This window comes from Dermacentor andersoni, chromosome 2, assembly GCF_023375885.2.
Source record: "Dermacentor andersoni chromosome 2, qqDerAnde1_hic_scaffold, whole genome shotgun sequence".
In the NCBI taxonomy this organism is placed as follows: domain Eukaryota; kingdom Metazoa; phylum Arthropoda; class Arachnida; order Ixodida; family Ixodidae; genus Dermacentor; species Dermacentor andersoni.
The window spans coordinates 25,444,828-25,466,525 of record NC_092815.1 but is presented as its reverse complement, the minus strand read 5'-3'; the positions used below and the strand labels follow the sequence as shown (position 1 = coordinate 25,466,525).

At 44.0% G+C, this 21,698-nt stretch overlaps 1 protein-coding gene across 1 annotated transcript in view; it reads right to left on the bottom strand.

Moving 5' to 3' along the window:
* The window catches only part of LOC126542576 (oxytocin receptor-like), a 32,290-nt gene that overhangs the window by 6,129 nt on the left and 4,463 nt on the right, over positions 1-21,698 (bottom strand). The window contains exon 2 of the mRNA XM_050189717.3: positions 18,200-19,226. Within this exon, the coding sequence (XP_050045674.1) occupies positions 18,200-19,202 (1,003 nt within the window). The 5' untranslated portion in view covers positions 19,203-19,226. The remainder of the gene's footprint in view (positions 1-18,199; positions 19,227-21,698) is intronic.

Here is a 21,698-nt window from a genome sequence, read left to right as displayed (position 1 = left end):
AAATAGAGGAATTCCGGATCAAGCTACAGAACAGGTATTCGGCTTTAACTCAGGAAGTGGACCTTAGTGTTGAAGCAATGAACGACAATCTTATGGGCATCATTAAGGAGTGTGCAATAGAAGTCGGTGGTAACTCCGTTAGACAAGATACCAGTAAGCTAGCGCAGGGGACGAAAGATCTGATCAAGAAACGTCAACGTATGAAAGCCTCTAACCCTACAGCTAAAATAGAACTGGCAGAACTTTCCAAGTAAATCAACAAGCGTAAGACAGCTCACACAAGGAAGTATAATATGGATAGAATTGAACATGCTCTCAGGAACGGAGGTAGCGTAAAAGCAATGAAGAAACTAGGAATAGGCAAGAATCAGATGTATGCGTTAAGAGACAAAGCCGGCAATATCGTTACTAATATGGATGAGATAGTTCAAGTGGCTGAGGAGTTCTATAGAGATTTATACAGTACCAGTAACACCCACGACGATGATGTAAGAGAAAATAGTCTAGAGGAATTTGAAATCCCACAAGTAACGCCGGAAGAAGTAAAGAAAGCCTTGGGAGCTATGCAAAGGGGGAAGGCAGCTGGGGAGGATCAGGTAACAGCAGATTTGTTAAGTTTGGTGGGCAGATTGTTCTAGAAAAACTGGCCACCCTGTATACGCAATGGCACATGACCTCGAGCGTACCGGAATCTTGTAAGAACGCTAACATAATCCTAATCCATAAGAAAGGGGGCGCCAAAGACTTGAAAAACTATAGACCGATCAGCTTACTGTCCTTTGCCTACAAAGTATTTAGTAAGGTAATCGCAAATAAAATCAGGAACACCTTAGACTTCTGTCAACCAAAGGACCAGGCAGGATTCCGTAAAGGCGGCTCGCACTGAAAGATACGCAGGGTAATATCATCAGTAATCTCGAAGCTATAGTTAAAGCAGTGGAAGAATTCTATACTGACCGGTAGAGTATCCAGAAGAGCCACGATACCTTCATTCGAAGTAGTAATGAACAGGTTTCAGAGACTCCTTCTATAACTAGCGATTAGGTTAGAAGGGCCTTGCAAGACAGGAAACGGGGAAAAAGGGCAGGAGACAATCTGGTCGCCCTCTGTACGAATTCTCTTTCGACTTCAGGGGTCCCAGAGAACTGGAAGAATGCCGACATTATACTAATTAACAAAAAGGGGAACGTTCAAGAATTGAAGAACTATAGGCCCATTGGCTTACTCCCAGCATTATGTAATATATTCACCAAGATAATCCAACAGAATAAGGGCAACCTTGGAATTCAATCAGCCAAGGGAACATCTTGCCTTCTGGAAGGGATACTCTATAATGGATCGCACCCATCTTATCAATCAGGTAATCCAGAATTTTAAGGAGTACAATCAGCCTCTCTATACAGCTTTCATAGATTACGAAAATGAATTTGATTCAGTAGGGATACCAGCAGTCATAGAGGCATTACGTAAGCAAGGAGTACAGGACGCTTAGGTAAATATCTTGGAAAATATCCACAGAGATTCTACAACTACCTTAATTCTCCACAAGAAAAGTAGGAAGATACCTTTAAAGAAAGGGGTCAGACAAGGACACACAATCTCTCCAATGCTTTTCAATGCATGCTTGGAAGAAGTATTCAAGCTATGAAACTGGGAAGGCTTAGGAGTAAGGATCAACGGCGAATATCGCAGCAAGCTTTGGTTTGCAGACGACATTGTCCTGTTGAGCAGCACTGGGGACGAGTCACAACAAATGATTGAAGACTTTAATAGAGAGAGTGTAAAAGTGGGGAAGAATAGCCTGGCAAGGCAACAAATGTTCAGGATTGCCCGTCAGCCTCTAGAGTCTGTGAAGGTGTATATTTACCTCGGTCAATTACTTACAGGGGACCCTGATTATGAGAAGGAAATTTACAGAAGAATAAAAATGGGTTGGAGCGCATACGACAGACATCTTCAGGTCCCGATTGGAGGCTTACCATTATCATTAAAAAGAAAGGTGTACAATCAGTGCAATTATATACAATTATATACAATGTGCAATCAATTATACAACCGGTATAATATATAGGGAAACTTGGAGACTGAAATAGAAGCGGGAGAACAAATTAAGGACCGCGAAAAGCGCGATGGTACGCAGAATATAAGGCGTAACGTTAAGACACAGGCAGAGAGTGGTATGGACCAGAGAGCAAACGGGGATAGCCCATATTCTAATTGACATTAAGAGAAAAACAGGGAGTTGGGCAGGTCATGTGAGGCGTAGGTTAGGCAAACGGTGGACCATAAGGGTTACAGAATGGGTGCTAAGAGAAGGGAAGCGCAGTCGAGGATGGCAGAAGACCAGATGGGGTGATGAAATTAAGAAATTTGCTGGCGCTAGTTTGAATCGGTTTCTGCGATAAAAAGAACAGCGAACTTGATTAGCTTCCTTTATGAGGTCCTAATATTGTACTTAAAAACGAATAATCTAGTGCTCAGAAAGATTTCTTATTGGCAACTTTTGATGGCAACGTTCAGTCGTGGTATAGAGTACCGCGTTTATTTTGACATATTCGCATTTCGCTTCTAAGGTCGCAGATGTAGTTTCCTTTCTTATGTATGTCAGGTTGCTTTCTGCAAGTATTATGCGCAAATTATTCTTCTTCTCGATCATGGGACTTGACTCCCGTCTATAATGATCGTACTCTGCTTGAAATCAGATTGTGTTCCGTTGTCCCCCTTCCCCTTTTCTTTCTTTTCCTGCTTTATCTTCTATTACTCGCCTCTCCAAGTGGGTGGGTGTGATGTTTCTTTTAGGAGACGATTGCTTACCGTTTTCTTTTTTTCTTTGTGTTATTTAGATAAGTTTTTTATGATTACCACTGTGTGCGTGAAAATGCCGTAATATAGGTTAGACTTCGGTTGCTGGGTCTTTAATGTGTGCATCGCGAGCATTGTGTGAACCTGATAGACAATGTTTTATTTTTCTGCGCTATATGAGGTCACAGCGAAGCTGCGGATGAGCAGAGGGCTTGACAAGGACACTCTAACGTCAGTGACTGCGATTGTCGCCATGTGCATAAGAGAACTGAACAGACGGACGGACAAAAAAAAAAGATTCAACCTTTAACTGCTGTCGTAGTAAACGCCGACAAAGGCAAGCAGAGAGAGAGAGAGAGAGAAGGGAGGAAGCTGTAGCAAGCAGCTTGCTACAGAAACTGGCACCTGCGTGCGTGATTAAATTGTGATTTGTGAGGCAGCAGTTGGTATCTGTTTACTGAAGTGTCGTGATTGGTCTTCGCAACAAGAAACAATAAATATTGAAACAATACGCTGAAACTTTACGGTCGTTAGCAAACCCGCGAATTTATCCAACAAGTGTCCAAGGAGATGTCGAAAAGGTTTTTCTTGCACTGTATATATCTTATGTACATGGACGGGTTAGTGGAAATCTCATGACACAAACACCATATAAACTCGTCCGAGTGTCAAATCCAGCCCACGCAGCATCTTCCACGAGTGACGCAAGAACAACCGAAGAAAGCGGGCTTTCAACTTGCCCAGTGCTCGATGAAAAGAGTAGTGCCAGAAGCTCCATAGAGATAGTTGATGAAAAGCGAAGAAGCCGATGAAAGAGCAACAAAAAAAAAGATTAGTGAAAAAAGAGCGAGATAAGCGAGGGACGAGATACGGCACGTCTCCTCTCGCCCTTGGCGTCCAACCTGAATGAACCCGTACATTTGGGCCCAGGCGCGTCGTGTTTATGACGTAAGGAACACAGTTGATTGAGTGGTTTTTCGTCCATCACGCTGTCACCGATTGCGCCGGTGACGTACGAGGACTCTGGCTAAGTGGGTTGTGAGCGTACACCCTTCTGTGGAGAAGCAATAACGGCGCCGAAGTTAGCTGTTCAGTCAACCGAAAAAGCTGCGCAGGCAGCATTCGATGGCGCAAGCGGTTGATCAGAGACGGTGGCTAGTACGAAGGAACGACAGTCACTCTAACCTTCTTTCTGAGTGAATTGCTGCGCATTTTGAGCTACGGCACGAGGTTGTATACAAATACGCCGCGAAGCTAAGCATGAGTTGCACGAGAACTCCCGAATTTAGCATTCGGATGTGGCTGCATGAAGTCGGCGATATCACACGCGCCCTGCGGATCCAGAGTTCTCGGCGAGACGTTGCCCAAATTCTGCATATTCTATGCATGGTTCATTGTGTGTGTGTGTGTTCGACATTACTATGGAGTTCTTCTAGCGATCGTTAGGTCCCCTTTACCCCTTCCCCAGCTGCAGAGTATCATACCGGGATCAGCCGGGCTAACTTTCCAGCCTCTCTTTTATGACTTGTCTTTCTCTCTTACATGCATAACGTATTCCACACTCTAGGAAATCAACGAGGAAAATCAAGAGAATGGAGGAGCTCGATTAACAGCTACGTGTAGTCAACAGATATTGCCAAAAAAAGCGTGGAGAAAATTTATAGTGGTTCTTATTTGAAATGGTAGAAATATTAGTTAACAAGGAAAGGGTAAGAACATGTACCTTGGAATTTGTTCTTGTACAGAACAGCGCTTTACAAGAAGGTCATTCAAGGGCACTAACAAGAAGGGTATTAGTATAGCCGCAACAGCGTCATTTAGAGTTGACGTGGCGTAGCGTGCAAAATTGCTCTAGTGAGTAACATTGACTGCTCTGAAATTGACGGTGACATGTGTATATATACAGGACGCCTAAATAATAGTTAGATTCTAAACTCATATCTTTGGTAATGCATCCTGTTCTTCTCCGTTCCTAAAACGTGACAATCCTTATGCAGCCACCTCAATATATATGAATAATTTGTGAATACGGCTTTCGAAACATTCGTAAGCAATGAAAAAATTTTTAGGTAGCAAGCTGTAAATTATTAGATCGCATTTTTCTGGCTTTAGACGGTTTAAGAGATACAATATATAGAATTGTGATGTCTGTTGTTGGTCTAAACTGACAAAGACATAAGCTTGGTGGTTCACTCATATTTATTTGTTTGTCTCGACAAAATTTAGTCAACAATTTCAGGCCCTAAATGAAAAGTCTGTTTTCTACAATTATTATGATTGAGCTTTATATGCAGCAAGTATTACTCAAATATATTCCGCGCTTGGGAATTAGGAGCATCTCTACTGTTCATGTGCGCTTTACTAAGGAAATCGAAGTTGGCGGGGAAGGCCTCAGGCCCTCTTAAGGGACTCGGGAGCGAATATATTGCTAATAGTGGCAATTCTTCACTCACATATACCATGTGAAATTCTTGCAAGTGAGAATTGCTTTCTTCGAGCAAACGACGATGAACTTTAAACGCACGTTTCCCTAAAATTCTCTCATTCGTTACTTTTCGTTTAACTCGAAAACCATTCAGCCATTCAAGCCATTCGTTTCTGGGTGTTACATTTCACAAAAACCTAAACTGGACAGAGCACATAAATAAGATACGCACTAAGGTTGCACGATCTGTTGGCTTGCTACAACGGATCCGATGCTTTGTGCCTATCAGGCTTCTCATACAATTGTACTTTTCGTTTGTGCACTCGCATCTTAGCTACTGACTCTTAGTATGGGGAAACGGTAATAAAACAGATAGAGAAAAATTGGCAGTACTGCAACGGCGAGCTGTTCGGTTGCTGAACTTCTCGAAACAATACATAGGATCTTCTATACTAATGATGCGCTACAACATTCCTAATATTAGAGACTCTTACAAAACAAAGATCTGCACACGGCTATTTAAAGAGATCTCCAGCAACAGGGAACTATTTTCAACTCGTTACCTGAGTAGAGACACAGGATACAACCTCCGTCACATATTAATAGTAATAAAGAAACCAAGGACAAAATATGGCACGCAAACGATCGAATATGAAACCATGTCTTTATGTAATACGTACCCTAACATTGTTGACGAAGCTATAAATTCTAGAACAATTCACAAATTTAAACATGCAATAAAAAACATAATATTTTCTGATCACAGTGCGTTTAACGAATGTTAATAAAGTTTCTTTGTTTCAATAGTAATGTTATTATTGCTCTATTCTGAATGTATAACTTTTGTTAATAACAGAATGTTCTTATTTTTGCTGTGCTGTATTTATTTAGTTACTTGCTATTTGGCAAACGGTTGATACTTTTCAATGTGTTTAAAATTTCGCTGTAAATAGTTTTGAAGTATTGTGTCTTATTAGTTGTACTTTGTTTTATCAGTTGACTGCTACTTCTGCTGCTCCAGTTAGGTAAAGGCCAGAGTCAGGAGGAATACGCCCTCCTTTTGCCTTACCTTGTGGGCAAACCTTGTATTTGTGTTGCCCAAATAAAATGAAAAAATGAAAAAAAAAAAAACTAGAAAGGATGCTGCATCTAGAAAAAACAGTGCGAGCAAATATTGAGAACTAAGCGTTTATGACCAACAAAATTGATTTCATAGGCTCTAATAACTCGAAATCGGTCACATTGACTGGATGTACAATATTGCACAAATCCACGTTGTACCGGAATTTTTTTACTGTATTGATTCTTTAGAGATTGCAATAAACTGCCAGTGGTTAGCTCAGTGCTTGCTCTGTGTCCTTCTCTTTGTTGTGCTGTCCAATTTGCGGGGCTGTCATTATGACCTGCTCAGTAAGTCTTGCATTCTTTCATAACATCTGTTTGTTTCTTTCTTGCTTTTTTTGTCGTCTGTGTGCCCAAGTATCAACTAAAACACGTGTTCACTTCGGTGCGCTTAAAACCTGCGTATGGGTGGTGTGAAATCGCACAATCCAGCGATCCCTTCTTTGGAGTGACAGAAGCTCACCTCAAAGATTATTACTTTACTGCAGGTGTCGGAAGCATTCACTGGAGCTGGTAACACGTCATAGCCACCATGCCTCGGGCAACACCAATTAGTGCTTCCCTGAAGGCCGGCTCTATGTGTAGCCCGTCCGGCTTCTTCATAGTTCGACTCTTTGTTCCAGGCAGAGACAAAAGAGAGCCTGACAGCTCGAGCTGTTGCATAAGTGTGCGCAACGTAGCAGCTGGTACATGTTCTCACGCGTAATGCATGGCGCCGAATCATAGCCAGTTAGCTCACGCAGGAGAACTCGCATCCCCTATACTGGCTACCGTGCACAAGCTTAGTGGCTGCTCACTTGATGTTTTTGTTGGAATGCTCTTATAACAAATGTGAGAAACGCGAACGATTTTCACTGCTGATAAAATATTTCTCTTCTGCGCAAGGGAAACTTTGCTATACGGAGCACCGAAAGCTACAATAAGGCTATTACGCACTGAACATAGAAAATGGCACCCCCGCAGCGCCCCTGACATTACCGTATTGTAGGTTGATTCGGCGACGCTGTTCCTATGACAAAATGCTACAGTTCAGGTCAACATTTGGGTGAAGCCTGATTGAATCCTGATCTCTCATGCCTGATCCAATTGAGCACGTCATTTCTTATTTAAGCTCCTGTCTCTTTGGTGTATACATCACTGTCAGCACTTCGAAAACGCTTCTTTCCGTCTTTCGGTCTTGCTTTCGAGAAGACGCAAACAGAAAGGTTCAGCAAGAAACCAAGCTCTAGCAAGGATTGTCGCCCTACCGCCGCTGTCCAAACCCGGCACAAATGGGACGTTCAATAATTTCTCGATCACGTATTTGCCCCTAACGAGCGCAAGGCAGCACATGTCGCAGTGTTCGTTCAGACAGTGGCTCGGGTTTCGGTGCAGAAGTGTCCTTGGATCTGAAAAAGACGATCTTTGTCATGACCTCTCTTCTGTCGCTGCTGGCTTTCGAGAGAATAAGGGCTGCAATATACTGTACTCCTCGCGCATACATCTGGGAGCGGCAAGGGCGCGTCTCCGGCAATTAGTCACCTCGCGATTGCGGCTCCTATGTGTCGCGCCCCTCTCTGAGTCAGCATTCCTACAGAGTGTTTCAGCGAACAATTTCAAAGATGCTTAAAAATTGCCTCTGTCAGATAGCACACTTCTAGGCAGCGAGTTGGTCTGCTCGAAGAGCGGACATGACTTGCGTAAGAAATCCAAATGCATAATCAACTAACAAAATGCACTAATTAAGTTTATGACTAATTATATTATGGCACATATTGCAATTTACAAATTCTAGCGTGTGAAACTGCAAGGCATAAACTCTTGAAGATAATTTTGTGGATGAAACGATTTACAAGATATGCGCCGTAAAATTTGCGGTAAAAATGCGCTGTCGTTCCGCTTTCTTTCTTACCAAAACGTCGTTATTCGCATTGAAGCACAATAGTAATGGGGACGCCAATTCATTTCTCCGCTAAGTGCGGGAATTAATATCTAGAAACTGCTGTCATTCTGACAATTCGTTCCAAGGGGATACACTTTGTGAACTCCCCGGTTAGAATTCTTAAATTGCAATATGTGCCATGAAGTAATTAGTGAAAACCTTAATTTGATAATTTTTGGTAATTAATCGATTATGTATCTCGATTTTTTGTGATGGTAATATCCGCCCCTTTGAGTAGACCAGTTCGTGGAACAGAATTATGATATTTGCTACAGGAAATTTTTGCAAACGTTTGAAAGTGTTCGCTGAAACACCCTGTATTGTCTTCCCTTTACGGGAGTACGGAGACTGGGAAGGACGAATTTTGGTCCGTTTTAGGGAGAAACAATAATGTGGAGCTGTCAGCTGCGCTGTGCTGACATTCAACACTGCTTAGCTAGGTTTCGATTATATGAACGAAAATGGAGAGCTTACAGTGCGCTTGGACTAGCCACCACGCTGGCCGATTTGATTCTTTCCATGCCCGGCAGCAAGGCCAACGACGACACCGCTGGAGGCTGCCCCGTAAATAAATAATAAAATGACATGTTATTCCTACCGCACTATTCGCTGTGAAATTTCAATATCTGAGGCCGCTTCTTAGAATGTAAGGTGGTGAAGCTTGCCGTATGTGCTATATTGACGGTATGTGTGTGGCGTATTGAGGCGGGTTCAGCTTTGGCGACGTGACGACGACACCGCTGGAGGCTCCCCGTAAATAAATAATAAAATGACATGTTATTCCTACCGCACTATTCGCTGTGAAATTTCAATATCTGAGGCCGCTTCTTAGAATGTAAGGTGGTGAAGCTTGCCGTATGTGCTATATTGACCGTATGTGTGTGGCGTATTGAGGCGGGTTCAGCTTTGGCGACGTGACATGGCATACTAAATTTTGTCAGCGCAACACGAATGACAGCGGTTTTTGTTAAGGCGACTGTTGCTCTGACGGATATAAGTCCGCTTGTTGTTGTACTGGCGAATACTAGGGCCCTTGTCGAAACGTTGGCTGCGTGCTCAAGCTTCCATTCTTCATAGCTAATTTATTCAGTTAGTTATTTATTACACACAGAAATGGCAACTGCTATTTGGATAGTGCGACAAGGCTAGAACATGTATGAATGAACCATGGAACATGCATGCTATCTTGCTGAGTGACAATCATTGCAGCAGAAGCATGTCGCAAAACGAGAGAGAGCGGCATAGAGGCATATCACATAGCCATAGTCAAGTCTCACTGAATTATTTTAGAACTCGGAAATCACTATATTAAATTTCTTTTGTTTATTAAGCTGTTGATGCCTTGCTCATATAATATTTAATTTAATATTTTAATTTAATTTAATTTAATTTAATATTTAATATGTCTTATAATCCGTTAGTGGGGTTATAATAACGATCAACATTCGCTCGCTCCCATCTTCCCTCTCTCAAAAGGTCATGGTTTCTCGTTTTTTTTAAACAATAACCTCTCAAGCACTCCGTACAGATGGTTAACCAGCGATGCTGAAACATACGACCCCGGTGTTTATCACTGGGTTAATCCCGACGGTTCATTAAACGACGGTTTGGTAGGCCGCCGGATCCTCGGTACGCAGTTGCTGCTTGCGCTCGGCTTCACGAGGTTGTTCTTGTGCCCGGGCTGCCGTATCGGCACGGCATAGACGAGCTCGTTCCCGGTCCTGTTCGCGGCGTTGGTGATTCAAAGCTGCCTGCTCCTCAGAGTAGGTATGACGCGTGGTCTAAACATTTCGGAGCCGGAGAGAAGCTGCTGCGCGCGTGCTCGGCTGCGCCGGAGAGCGACGGCGTCACTACTGGCGAAGCCAATCGCGCGCCTCTCTTTCTCTCTCTCTTCTTTTTTTCGCGCATGCGCATGGTGTTGCGCCGGAGCAGTTTTCGGCGTACAGGCGACAGACGGACGGACGGGCGGGTGGACGAATCAGCTAGCCATGTATAGCTTCGCTGTAAAAGTCAACCGAGTCTCTGAATAACATTCTGTTGCACTACCTCCCGCCCCTTTAAGTTGTCGTTCACTGCGCATCAAGTGTGCTGACAGCATCATTCAAGGTCCCAGAAACTATTTTTATTTATTTATTTTATTTTATTGTACCCTCAAGACCGAAGTATAGTACACTACTAATATAATTCAGGCCACTTCAAGCTTAATAAGAATGGCATAGCACTGTTAGCTGTATGTGTAAAAGTTATAAAGTCTCGCTTTCAATCGGTATAAGGAAGTTTTAGGGATCCGCTAAAACGATTTTTATTTCTTTATTTAGTTATTTATATATAGTAGTTATTTATTAGCTATTTATTTATTTATTTATTTATTATCTTACTCTCAGAACTGGATGGGTGTAGCGGAGGGAGTGGGTATATGACTTGCAAACAATCGGCAAAGAAATAAAAAGGAAAAAAAAAGCCCTGCAACATTCTAGCTTATAAGAATAAGGACCTAAACAGGTAGAAACAACAACAAAAAAGAAAAAAAAAGGAAAGAAGTTATTTTAAAGACAGTCCGTTGCAGCGGTCTTAAATGACGACGCACGGCTGTCGTGGCGACAGAAAAGAGGATGTGTTTCCACCCAGCACAAATTTTGCACAGCGTGACAACGACGAACGGCTACCTTGCTGCAATGATCGATACAGGGTGAAACGTATATTGGCTTCAAAATAAGTTACTGGTTCAATGAGCGGTGATGAAACACTTTGGAATAAACAGAGGCGAGAGTACCTCCGCCGAATTTGAAGCTTAGAAAGATTAGGCGCCGATTTCATCTGTGATATACTGGTGTTACGGGAACAGCTGGACACAAAGTCACGGAAATATTGATTCTGAGAAAGTTCTATGGATTTGATGGAGTGCGATGATCCGGATTCCAAATTGCACACGAATATTCAAGCTTCGGACGAACGAATATTTGATATAATACGAATTTTAGGTGCTGTGTAGCTTGAGAAAAATTGTGTAGAAGATACCCAAAGGAGCGGTTTGTGTTAGTCACTGTGTGGTCAATGGGAGTGTGCCATAACACATCATAAGACATGTGAGCTCCGAGATATTTATATGCAGCCACGCCACCCCACTCCACTCCAGTGCCATTAGTTCTGTGTTCTAAAGATATTCGGGTGTCACTGCTTCGCGGAAATATCATGTACTTGCATTTACTGGCGATAAGCCTCTTTAACCCTTTGCTGCATCATTCGCAAATTGTGTCACGTTATGGTTGTTTATTTGGCCACAGATGAAACAGTCATCTGCAAGTAGCCCTAAAAAGAGTTCATGTAATCTGAAATACTGTTCATGTAAATAGAGAACAGTAATAGATCTAATACTGGGGGGGGGGGGGGGGAACTTTAAGGGACGCCAGATTTAAAAGTGTAAAGAGTCGTAAATGTTAGCCATGACATATTGACTGCCACGGAATACAGGCACTAAATGATGAGTGGCTCTTGTGCATCACTTCTTACATGCGTCAAGCGATTTAATGAGAGCGCTAGTGCAGCGAAAAAGAACGAGAAATGCGGGTTTTCGGTGATTCCCTAATGTGCGCAGAACGTCACATGGCCTAAAACATGCCGGCATTAAATTCAAGTCTGACATTTTTTTAAAGTCAAGCTTTCTATATATGTCTTGTACGCAGCTGTTAACTAATTATATGCAGCGGTCAAAATAAATAAATAAAGAGCAGTTGAAAATTCTGCTCTAATAGCGTAAAGTAGTGCGCATTGTCTACTCTCTTCTGAATAGTAAGTACTAAATGCAACTCTACCTACATCATTTGTGTTTAGTAAAAGAGCACAGGAAACTCTGTCTCAGCGCCAAAAGATGATAATCAAGTGTATAGTGCCCTGTATCTGCATTTTGGACGTCGCTATTGGAAATAACGAATAAATATTCAGCGTACTAGAAGTTGCAGCTTGCGTGACATTATGAACAACCATTTCGAAGAACTCGGAAGCAATATTTTTCGTAAGTTGTTTGGGAAATACCTAGCGTATGTAATGCAGTCTTGACTGGTAATTACCCGCATGATCTCGTTTTGTTCTCGCAGCTTCTCCGGATGTTCTTGTTTGAGTGCCCGAATAACGGCTATGGCTTTTGGTTTAAGGTCACTTGAAGGTTGCCGACAACGGGAGCTAAAAGCATTTCATGCTTAATAGGAATTTCGAGCACTGTTATGAATCATGCTACAACTACATACGCGATTGTTTTTCCCCGTGCATCTGGCTCAGCCACCACGCGCGTGAGGCATGGCAGAAGCCAACCTCAAAACTCATGTCACGCTTTGTAAGTTGTTTTTTTTTTTTTTTTTTTTTTACACCGCCGATGTACAAGCTGGTGAAGCACGGTGGAAGAAAGAGAAAACTTGTTAGGCTATTCAACTTTTGTTACATCATTGGCGAGCAGTGTGTAGGCGCAGAAATCAGAGGTGAATTAACTGCATACAGGTAGCCCGTATCAATATACCTACGCATTTAGTTTAAATTTTTGTATTTATTGAGCGCTCAGATTTATCAGGGTCCCTTAATCCTTCAAGCGAGCGCATTTTCTCACAGGTCACGGTACGAACACTGAAACGTGTAATAAGTGTGCTGGTAGGCATTCAGAGCTGTTTATCCTGTGGCTGGCGATTTAGCTGCTTGTTTCACCCCCCTTGCGCACCCTCTGTATGAGACACTACCGGGGGCCTAGTATGTGTTCCTTAATTATACAAGCGCACGCGCGTTGTCTCCCCTCGCAGAACGACAACCATACGTGCACCGCTTCCGGAACTTTCTGGCCGTTTCTCCCAAAACGGATTTACATTTTCTGCTAAGAAATGTTAAAATTCTTGTTGTTATAGTCCGTCCTACAGTTCATGGAGTTCTAAACTTGTCTCCTAGAATAGATCAAGGCTTCCTCCATTCGCATCCTCTAGAGCCGGTTGCAGCTGTCACATTAGGGGTGGTGTGCACGGGGCGCGCAAAGGTGAAAAAAAAAATAAGAGAAGGGCTCATATCACTGCACCTACCTGAAAAACAGCTCTGAAGGCCTCGCATTGTGATGGGGGCGAAATGCGAAAACACTCGTGTACTTAGATTTAGGTGAACATTAATGAACCCCATGTGGTAAAAATTTGCGGAGTCTCCCACTACGGCGTGCCTCATAATCAGATCGTGGTTTTGGCTGGTGAAACCTCATAATTGTTTTTACCTGGAGGCGTGCCGGTACACTTACGAGACGCCTCGCTACTGGTGCTGTTACCGGAGATAAGTGTGCGCACGTGTATAGGTAACCCTTTTCTCGGAGAAGTTCGCTCTAGAGGAACGAGATGGCACTGTAGGCGGCGCACCGCTACTTGCCTCAACGAAAGCGGACGAATACGAAATCATTACCGCTTCTGTCCTGTTACTGTGCAATCAGCTGCAGGAAATGCAACTGGGTGATCGCTAACGCAGTGTTCTCCATTCGTGCTGCAAAATGTGGAATAGCAAATGGAAAACGCGTGCAGTAGTTGGCTGCAAAAGTAGTCCGCGACTGCTTGTACATCGGGCCTTTCGCGATGCACGGCTTTCCTCGAGGATAAAAGGCACACACTCTGCTGGCGTTGTATTTGCTAACGTCTAAAGAAAGGACCACTGGAACGTCAACAAGAGTGAGTATCACTCCTTACACAGTGACAAAGGAAGTAGCGCCGCTTCCTGGCGTAGTAAGTTTACCGCACGTTATCTGCACATGTCTACGCATCCACCACAATTCGCATGCGAAGTTACGCCAACTCTATCGCGAACTTAACAAGAATAAGCGAATGGGCGCGCACTCGAATCAATGAGCCCAAGCATAGGTGACGGCGACGACGCCGATAACACAGCAATTTCGGACGCTGAACAGTTCGTGAGGATCGGTAATACGCCTTTGCCACAAGGTACAGAACATTTACGTTCCAAGCCTTGTGCGCTGAAAACAATTCACACTGACCCTGGCGAATCTTCTGACAGTGGCGAATCTTCTTTTATTGTATTTTCTTCTTTAAAGTAAAATACAAGGGAAACGAAACTGAGGGAAGCGCCAGCATGAGCGCAAGAACGCTTAGGCCAGCGCTCGCTGCTCATGCGTCTTTTCAATTTTTCGTTACCTTGGCTGAGTTGGTTGAAGCTGTCTACTCAGCCCCACCATTCTTTTCATTTATTTACATAAAATTGGAACTGCGACGCGGAACTGTATCAGCTGGGTCGGAGAGAACGGCGACAAAGGCAAGAAAATGGCTGGCGATGAACTTCTCTGGTTAACCTCCCTGCCTTTCCGCTTTCTCTCTCTCTCTCTCTAGAGCTACCATTCATCCTCTTCCTTTTTGCCGGGTGTTATTTCAGTTTCGAAACTGAATGAGAGTTATCCCTCTTAGGTTTTTTTTTGTTGCAAAGCGGAGATCACACTAGCGGTAAACCCATTTTCCACCGCTTCCGCAGGTGTAATCCATGTTTCATGCATGGTCTGCTCTTTACCCTAAGCCAGTAATAGAAAATCGCTTTAGAAACATGCTCAGTTCAAGCTCCCGCATTAAAGTTGCGGTATCCCACTTTTTCTTTTGCGAAATATGCGAAGGCAACCTAGCGAGAAAGGAAAAAAAGAGTGGCAGGTCAAACGAAACTGAGGGAAGCGCCAGCCCGAGCGTATATATAAGAACGCTTAGGCCAGCACTCGCTGCCCACGCGTCTGTTCTCCTTTTCAATTTTTCGTTACCTTGGCCGAGCTGGTTGAAGCTGTCTACTCAGCCCCACCATTCTTTTCTTTTATTTACATAAAATTGGAACTGCGACGCGGAACTGTATCAGCTGGGTCGGAGAGAACGGCGACAAAGGCAAGAAAATGGCGATGAAGATGACGTCATCACAGGATGACAAGTGACGGCGATAACGACGAATACGTGATGAAGATGGCACAGACGTCATAGAGACGATGGCTTGAACGACGACAGCACGAGGATGGCGTTAAGATGGCAATGAGTCCTGCATCAAGCGATGCATGAGTAAACGGGAAGCTTCATTGTTTTGCAAGTCCTATGAAGGCATCGTGGTCAAACATATGGATGAAGATATGTAAGGCGAGCGTTGATATTTAGGGCAGACAATATTAGCGTTAATCTATAGCGCTTGTGAAAGGCTTGTGAGCACTAGAAGACTGGCTTTCAATTGTGTATAGGCATCACTATGCATAATGTCACATTTTATCTTTGTATGCGTTCTAATTAATTTCGAGTGACTGCGCCGTGTTTGGCTGTAAGCTATTAAATATCTGAAGTATTTCACTTCACCTTCCTTCATTAATTTAATAATTCAACGTTACATGTCATTTCTGTTCTTGGAACGAAATATAGATTACGTAACCACGCTTTTAAGCATAATTCCAGGAATAAGCTGACATATGAACAGACGAAATTGGAAACAAATACGAATACATTGCCGGTATTTATGACTGTCAGAAGCAATATGCCAATCAACTCCATATATCTCTTAAGACGCAGATGCAGAGGTAGCTTGCCACGCAGACGGCTAGACATTTCAAAATCAGTGAATCGAACATTGAATTAAATATCAAGAACAGGGATCAATGCGAAGTCAGACATCAATATTATTGCTATAGAAACAATAATTTCGTTCATTTATGAAGCAGCAGATAGGCAGACCCTTACTCAGCTCAAGAAAGTAGGCGCAGCCCATGATAAAGAGCACATACAGGTAATGCAGGGTGCAGACATACACTTGACACTATCAATATTGTAGATAAAGAAGAACACAACAAATCTCTACGAATAAAATATTGAAAACTAACTTCACAAGCTACATAGTGCACATATTGAAACCGGGAAATAAATGTATGTGAGGGACATAACCACTGAATACGAATACCGAGGCTAGCGCGAGTCTCCAGATAATAGCTTGCAAATCAGCGGTCTTTGTGCATTGGTTTTATTTAATTTCTTTCCCCCGCAAAATCTGTTTTTGTCAATAAAGGAGAATGCTACGTAGGATGAATATTCCAGTATGTTCGCTTATGTTACCAATTAGTTATATATTCAGTTATTTACGCTGACTAGGAAATAATTAAATAATGAACTTTCTTAATTAAGGAGCGCGTAATGATTATCGCACATTGTCTGGTGTTGGCCGCTGTTATGACTCAAGCCAAACGAAAATTGTGATTGTTTTCCATAATTTATACTGAACACCTTTACAGATAGTAGCCCTTACTGAAACACCTCGTACATCGGCCTCCCTTTAACCTAGTGGTAGCATGATATCAAGCATCCTCTCCGCAAGGGCCTACCCTCTGCTCTCAACTCGGCAGGCTCGGTATTTTAGATTTTTTTAGGGAAGTAGGCAAGATTGACTATTTCCACGCAGCAAGAGCAGAGCGTGGATACACTGCGGGAAGTGAAGCGTTCAGCGAGCTAGAAGCATATAGACCGGCATAAGCCAGCTCTAAGCAGGCGCAGTGCGAAATATTCCTATTACGGAACGCCTAAGCCATCAGATGGGGACCAAAGAAACACGAGTATACTAGGCCATATAGGCACTCGAATGTCCAGCGGCAGAAGAACGGAAAATTCGGAATTAAATCCGCCACCATTGGTTTTTGCGTCGCATTTACATACGTGGTTCCCCTTTTACTGTTTGTTTTCTTCTCCAACAGATCGCCTTCGTGAAGGAGAATCCTTCGGGACGCATATCTTAATGGGAGTACATTTAAGAGATGCTGTCGTCTCACAGCCATAGAAGTTGTCTAGAATAGGAAGAAACCGCCGATTCAGTGTTGTGCCCATCGCGCACAATTGGCGCGCACCCTACCGCCAGGCCGTTGCTGTGGAACTGCTTCAGATACCAAGACCTAAAGCAGAGTTAACTGCAGCCAAGTATCACATCGTTTGAAGACTGGGTCATCGCAATACAATCTAGACCACGACACGTTGCTTTCTACCTGGGAACTTGCAACTGAGGTGGGCATCCACCGTCGCGTGTGATCTCCTTACCTGAACCCCTGCATCTTGTAAGGTTAAACAGCCATTCCGTTTCTTAACAACACATTTTCATTGAGTCATACGGCCGCTTCGGCGCTGCGGGACAGGCTGCGGCTCTGGCAGTTCTCTCGCCGGCATTCGATGTCGACAACCCCCGCAACAAGTTCCCGCCGCCAGCCACCGCCACTGCCATTGCTGATTACGTTTACTGCCTGAAGCAATGGCATTTGAAGGCCGCCATCCACCGTGTGACAGGTTCGTGTTGGGAACTGTGCTTTCTTCCCTCTATATTGAGAGCTACACTACACGTAGCTACGCTAAACACCTATGCCAAGTGAATGCCCAAGATCTGCGGCCGGTGTTATACGAAGGAAGGGTCAGTCACTCACCACGGAGGGGACAAATGGGGCAGAAAGTGCGGCGGGTGTGGCCGGCAGCGGGTAGACTCCGCTCCATTATGTCTGTCTAGCTGATGGCGTTGTTTATGTTTCTAATACTGGAGTCCTGTGGGAGACCTAACCATAAACTGCAGTCTTGGAAGCCCACCTAACAACCCCCAGGTAATATGACCCCCAGGTTTAATATAAGTACAACAAGAACAGTAAACAAATAAATCTTAGCGAAGGAAAACAGTATTAAGAATGGAAGCTTCCGTTTGCGTATTGAAAGCCGCTTCCGTTTGCTTTTGATACAATCTAGAGAGTTATGTACGATGATACGCCGATAATCTGAAAACGAGTAGGCATAGAAAAATATATTTCACGTTTTTGTGAATATAATCGCTGCAGAATGAAAAACCTATATAGCCTTCTTTCTATTCACTCTATACATCACTTTTTACGCTCCAAATTTACCTACGCAACCGTCCGCAAATAATTGTGCGTTACTCACTGGTCCATGAATTGCCGTAGTCAATCTCGGGGCTCCAGTGCATCCACATCTGCACGCAGATGAAGGGCGATGAGCAGACGATGTACAGCAGTATAACCACGATGGTTATCTTGACGGTTTTTATCTTGGCCCGGGACAAGCCGCGCACAGAATGGCTCCGGGGACCCATAAAGCTCACTGTCTTCGCTTTGTGCGGACTGACGTACGGCGTACCACAGCTGGTCGAGGCCCCCTTGAAGCGATAAGCGCGTCCAACCATGCATGCCGCTTCTGCTTCAGAATTACGCCGCTTCAGGTACACGTTCCTCCAGATGGTGCGGCATATCGCGACATACGTGAAAGTCAGCACCAGCAACGGCACGAAAAAGACGGAGACGCCGTACCAGGTGACATACGCACGTAGGCCCCAAGGCTCGACGTACGTACCCCAGCAGTCGTGAACGCCAGGCGAAATTTCGTGGTAGCTGAAGATAAATAGCTGCGGCACGCAGCACAATAGCGCCACGATCCAGGCGACGGAGATGAGTAGCTTGGACTTTGCAGGCGTCCAGGAGCAGTTAGAGAGGGGGAAACAGATGGCCTGGTAACGGTCTATCGCCGTCACGACAAGGACGTAAGAGGATAGGTACGGTCCCAGAAGCTGTCCAAACTTCACAAATTTGCAGGCAATGTTTCCACCCCTAAAACGGTAAGTCGCGTCCCAACCGAGTTGTGGCAGCACCGTCAAGAACGCAGTGGTCAAGTCGCAAACGCAGAGCTGCAATAGGAAGTAGTACATTCTCGTCATCTTCGAGCGGCGCGCTGCCAAGGCAGCTAGAACGCAGCCGTTGCCGGCCACGGTAAACGTGAAGATCAAAGCGAGCACGCCGAGCTCCACATGCGCCAGCGATTCGTCGCGAGTGCCAGCCCAAGTTGTGGCATTGACCGGTTCCACAATGCTGTCCGTAGAAGGCTGCACAGGCGGCGTTGAGAATGGTGCCTCCAGGTTCACCACCAACTCCATGGCGGTGCTTCAATAGCGGATGAACTGGAAATGAGAGGAAAAAAAGAGGTTATGCAGACTCAACGGGATGTATAAACTTATACGTGAAGAAAAGCTTTAGTAGACCATTTAATGAAATGCTGTAGAACTTAATGGGAATTGTGCAGATGTCTTTATTTTCGTAACATGTAATCTCAAGCGATGTTTATGGTCATGCTCTCTAATGGTCACAAGCTGTGCCGAAATTCAAACACCAAATCAGGCGAATGCACAGTGTGATACGCCGACTCAGAGATGTGTGATGCTTGTCGAAGGAAGCATGGCTATGAGAGTTGAATGCACAGATATGTACGACGCATACTTGAATACACTTAAGGCTTCTATAACCATTCTGTCACAGTAACACATAACCAGTGTGGAGAGAGAAAGAGAGAGAGAGCAAGGACAGGAAAGGCAGGGAGGTCAACCAGACTAGCACACGGTTTGCTGCTCTACACTGGGGGTGGGCGAAAGTGCAATAAAAAGAGGAACAGGGAGAGAGAGAATTATGACCAAGAGCGCGCGCGTACCCATTTGGACATACCCGGTGTCGCATACGCAATGACTCAAGAAGGAGGTGGCTAATTATAAGAAAATTATTAAAAGGGAAGAAGATAAATATCACGCGCAATTCTCTTAAAAGGTATGTGGGATTTTAAGACACCTATGAGCTTGCATAATACATATTAAAAAGTTTTATGTCATGATTTATTGTTTGTTTACGCAGACAGAGGTGCTTTGACCTGAACTACATTGTGGGTTTTGGAGCAAAAAATAGGAAAAAGAAAAAAAAAAGAGAACGACGCATGCCAAACACCGAGAATGTTGGCAAAGAAAGCGTCACGTTAAAAGGAAACTTTGTTTGCCAAGTTCAGGAAAGTGGATTCCGAAATCAAGCTCCTCATGGCGGCACTTATCCCAATCTGTGTATAATACGTTTTTTCTTCACTCCATCAGTATACCCCAATAGTGAGCTCAGCCTAGATTAATTACATTACAACAGTACTGCCATCTGAAAGCCAACATGTGAGGCATGGAGCCCGCTACGGCAGCTTAGCGGCTATGAAGTTGCACAGCTGAGCTCTAGGTAGTGGTTCTGATGCCGCCAGCGATGGCCACATTTCCATGAGGGTGAAATGAAAAAGTCTGTGCACTTAGATTAGGCACACGTTACCGAAACGCAAATGGTCAAAACTAATCCGCAGTTGCTCACTACAGCGTGCCTCGTAGTCTGATTGGAGCTACGGCACATAAAATCCCAGAATTTTCCTAAATTTATTTTAATGCGAGGCTATAAAACCAGGAGGACGCAGATCGTTTAAATGTGAGGTCATCTGCAACTACATTGTTTTAAAACAAGCAGTTGTCACTTTTTTACCCGCGTATTTTCAAACCATACACAACTCGAAGCCCCTCCTTAACTCCACCGAGCTAAGCAGAGCGTTGCCCCTCGACAGAGGACACTACGCTTTTCGAGCATTTCCGTTGGGTACTGTCAACAAAGTGCATGCAGTGTCAAGGAGCGGCGCTGCCATTCACCTCCCTGAGCCGAGGTCGAGCGTTGAGTGAAAGGACCAGCGCCGCCTCTATTGACGTTCTGCTACAGGGAAGGGGAGAAGGGGGAGGGGCGGGGTGGAGTGTTGCCAATTGCAAAAGCTAAATGCGAGTAAAACAGAAACAACTGCTGCGGAATTCTGCTCGCAGATACTGGAGATTGAACGAAACTCAACTTTATATCCTGGAAGTTTCGTGTTGAATAATTGCACCCTGTTGATCACATATAAGTGTTCACCATATGCGAAGATTGGCTAGTATAACTAAACTAAGAAAACCTATGACCGGTAGCAATAGGTGTGACGTGTCACAACCTTTACTGTCCAGATAAATAGGTGCATGCATGAAACGTTGGCCAGAACTTTCGAAAAACGTAATCACCCAGTACATAAAGACAAACTTAGTCCTCGTTAGCAGAATAGGGTTTTCTTTTTCTTCTTAAGTAGATCACAGACATGACGCTGTCGACACTGCACTCACCTGAAAACGTTCAAATTGTACATTATGACAACAGCTGGGTGTCTTGGCAATCAGACTGAGCAGCAAAAGCATCTGCTGTTCTATGTTCTAACGAGAAACTTAATTTAAAAAATTAAATTTTGGGGTTTCCTGATTCAAAACCATTTTCTGATTATGAGGCACGCCGTAGTGGGGGACTCCGGAAATTTGGACCACCTGGGGTTTTTTAACGTGCACCTAAATCTAAGTACCACCAGTGTTTTCGCATTTCGCCCCCATCGAAATCCGGCCGCCGTGGCCGGGATTCAATCCCACGACTTCGAGAACGTAAATAATTTCGGTATACCTGAGGCATTTCTGTCTTGTTGAACTGATTTTTACTTTTATGTCCGAGTTCCTTTAGTGTTATTACTACGCACTGTTCTTTCGGACGACGCATAAAGTGAATCCGCTCTCGAATGTGCC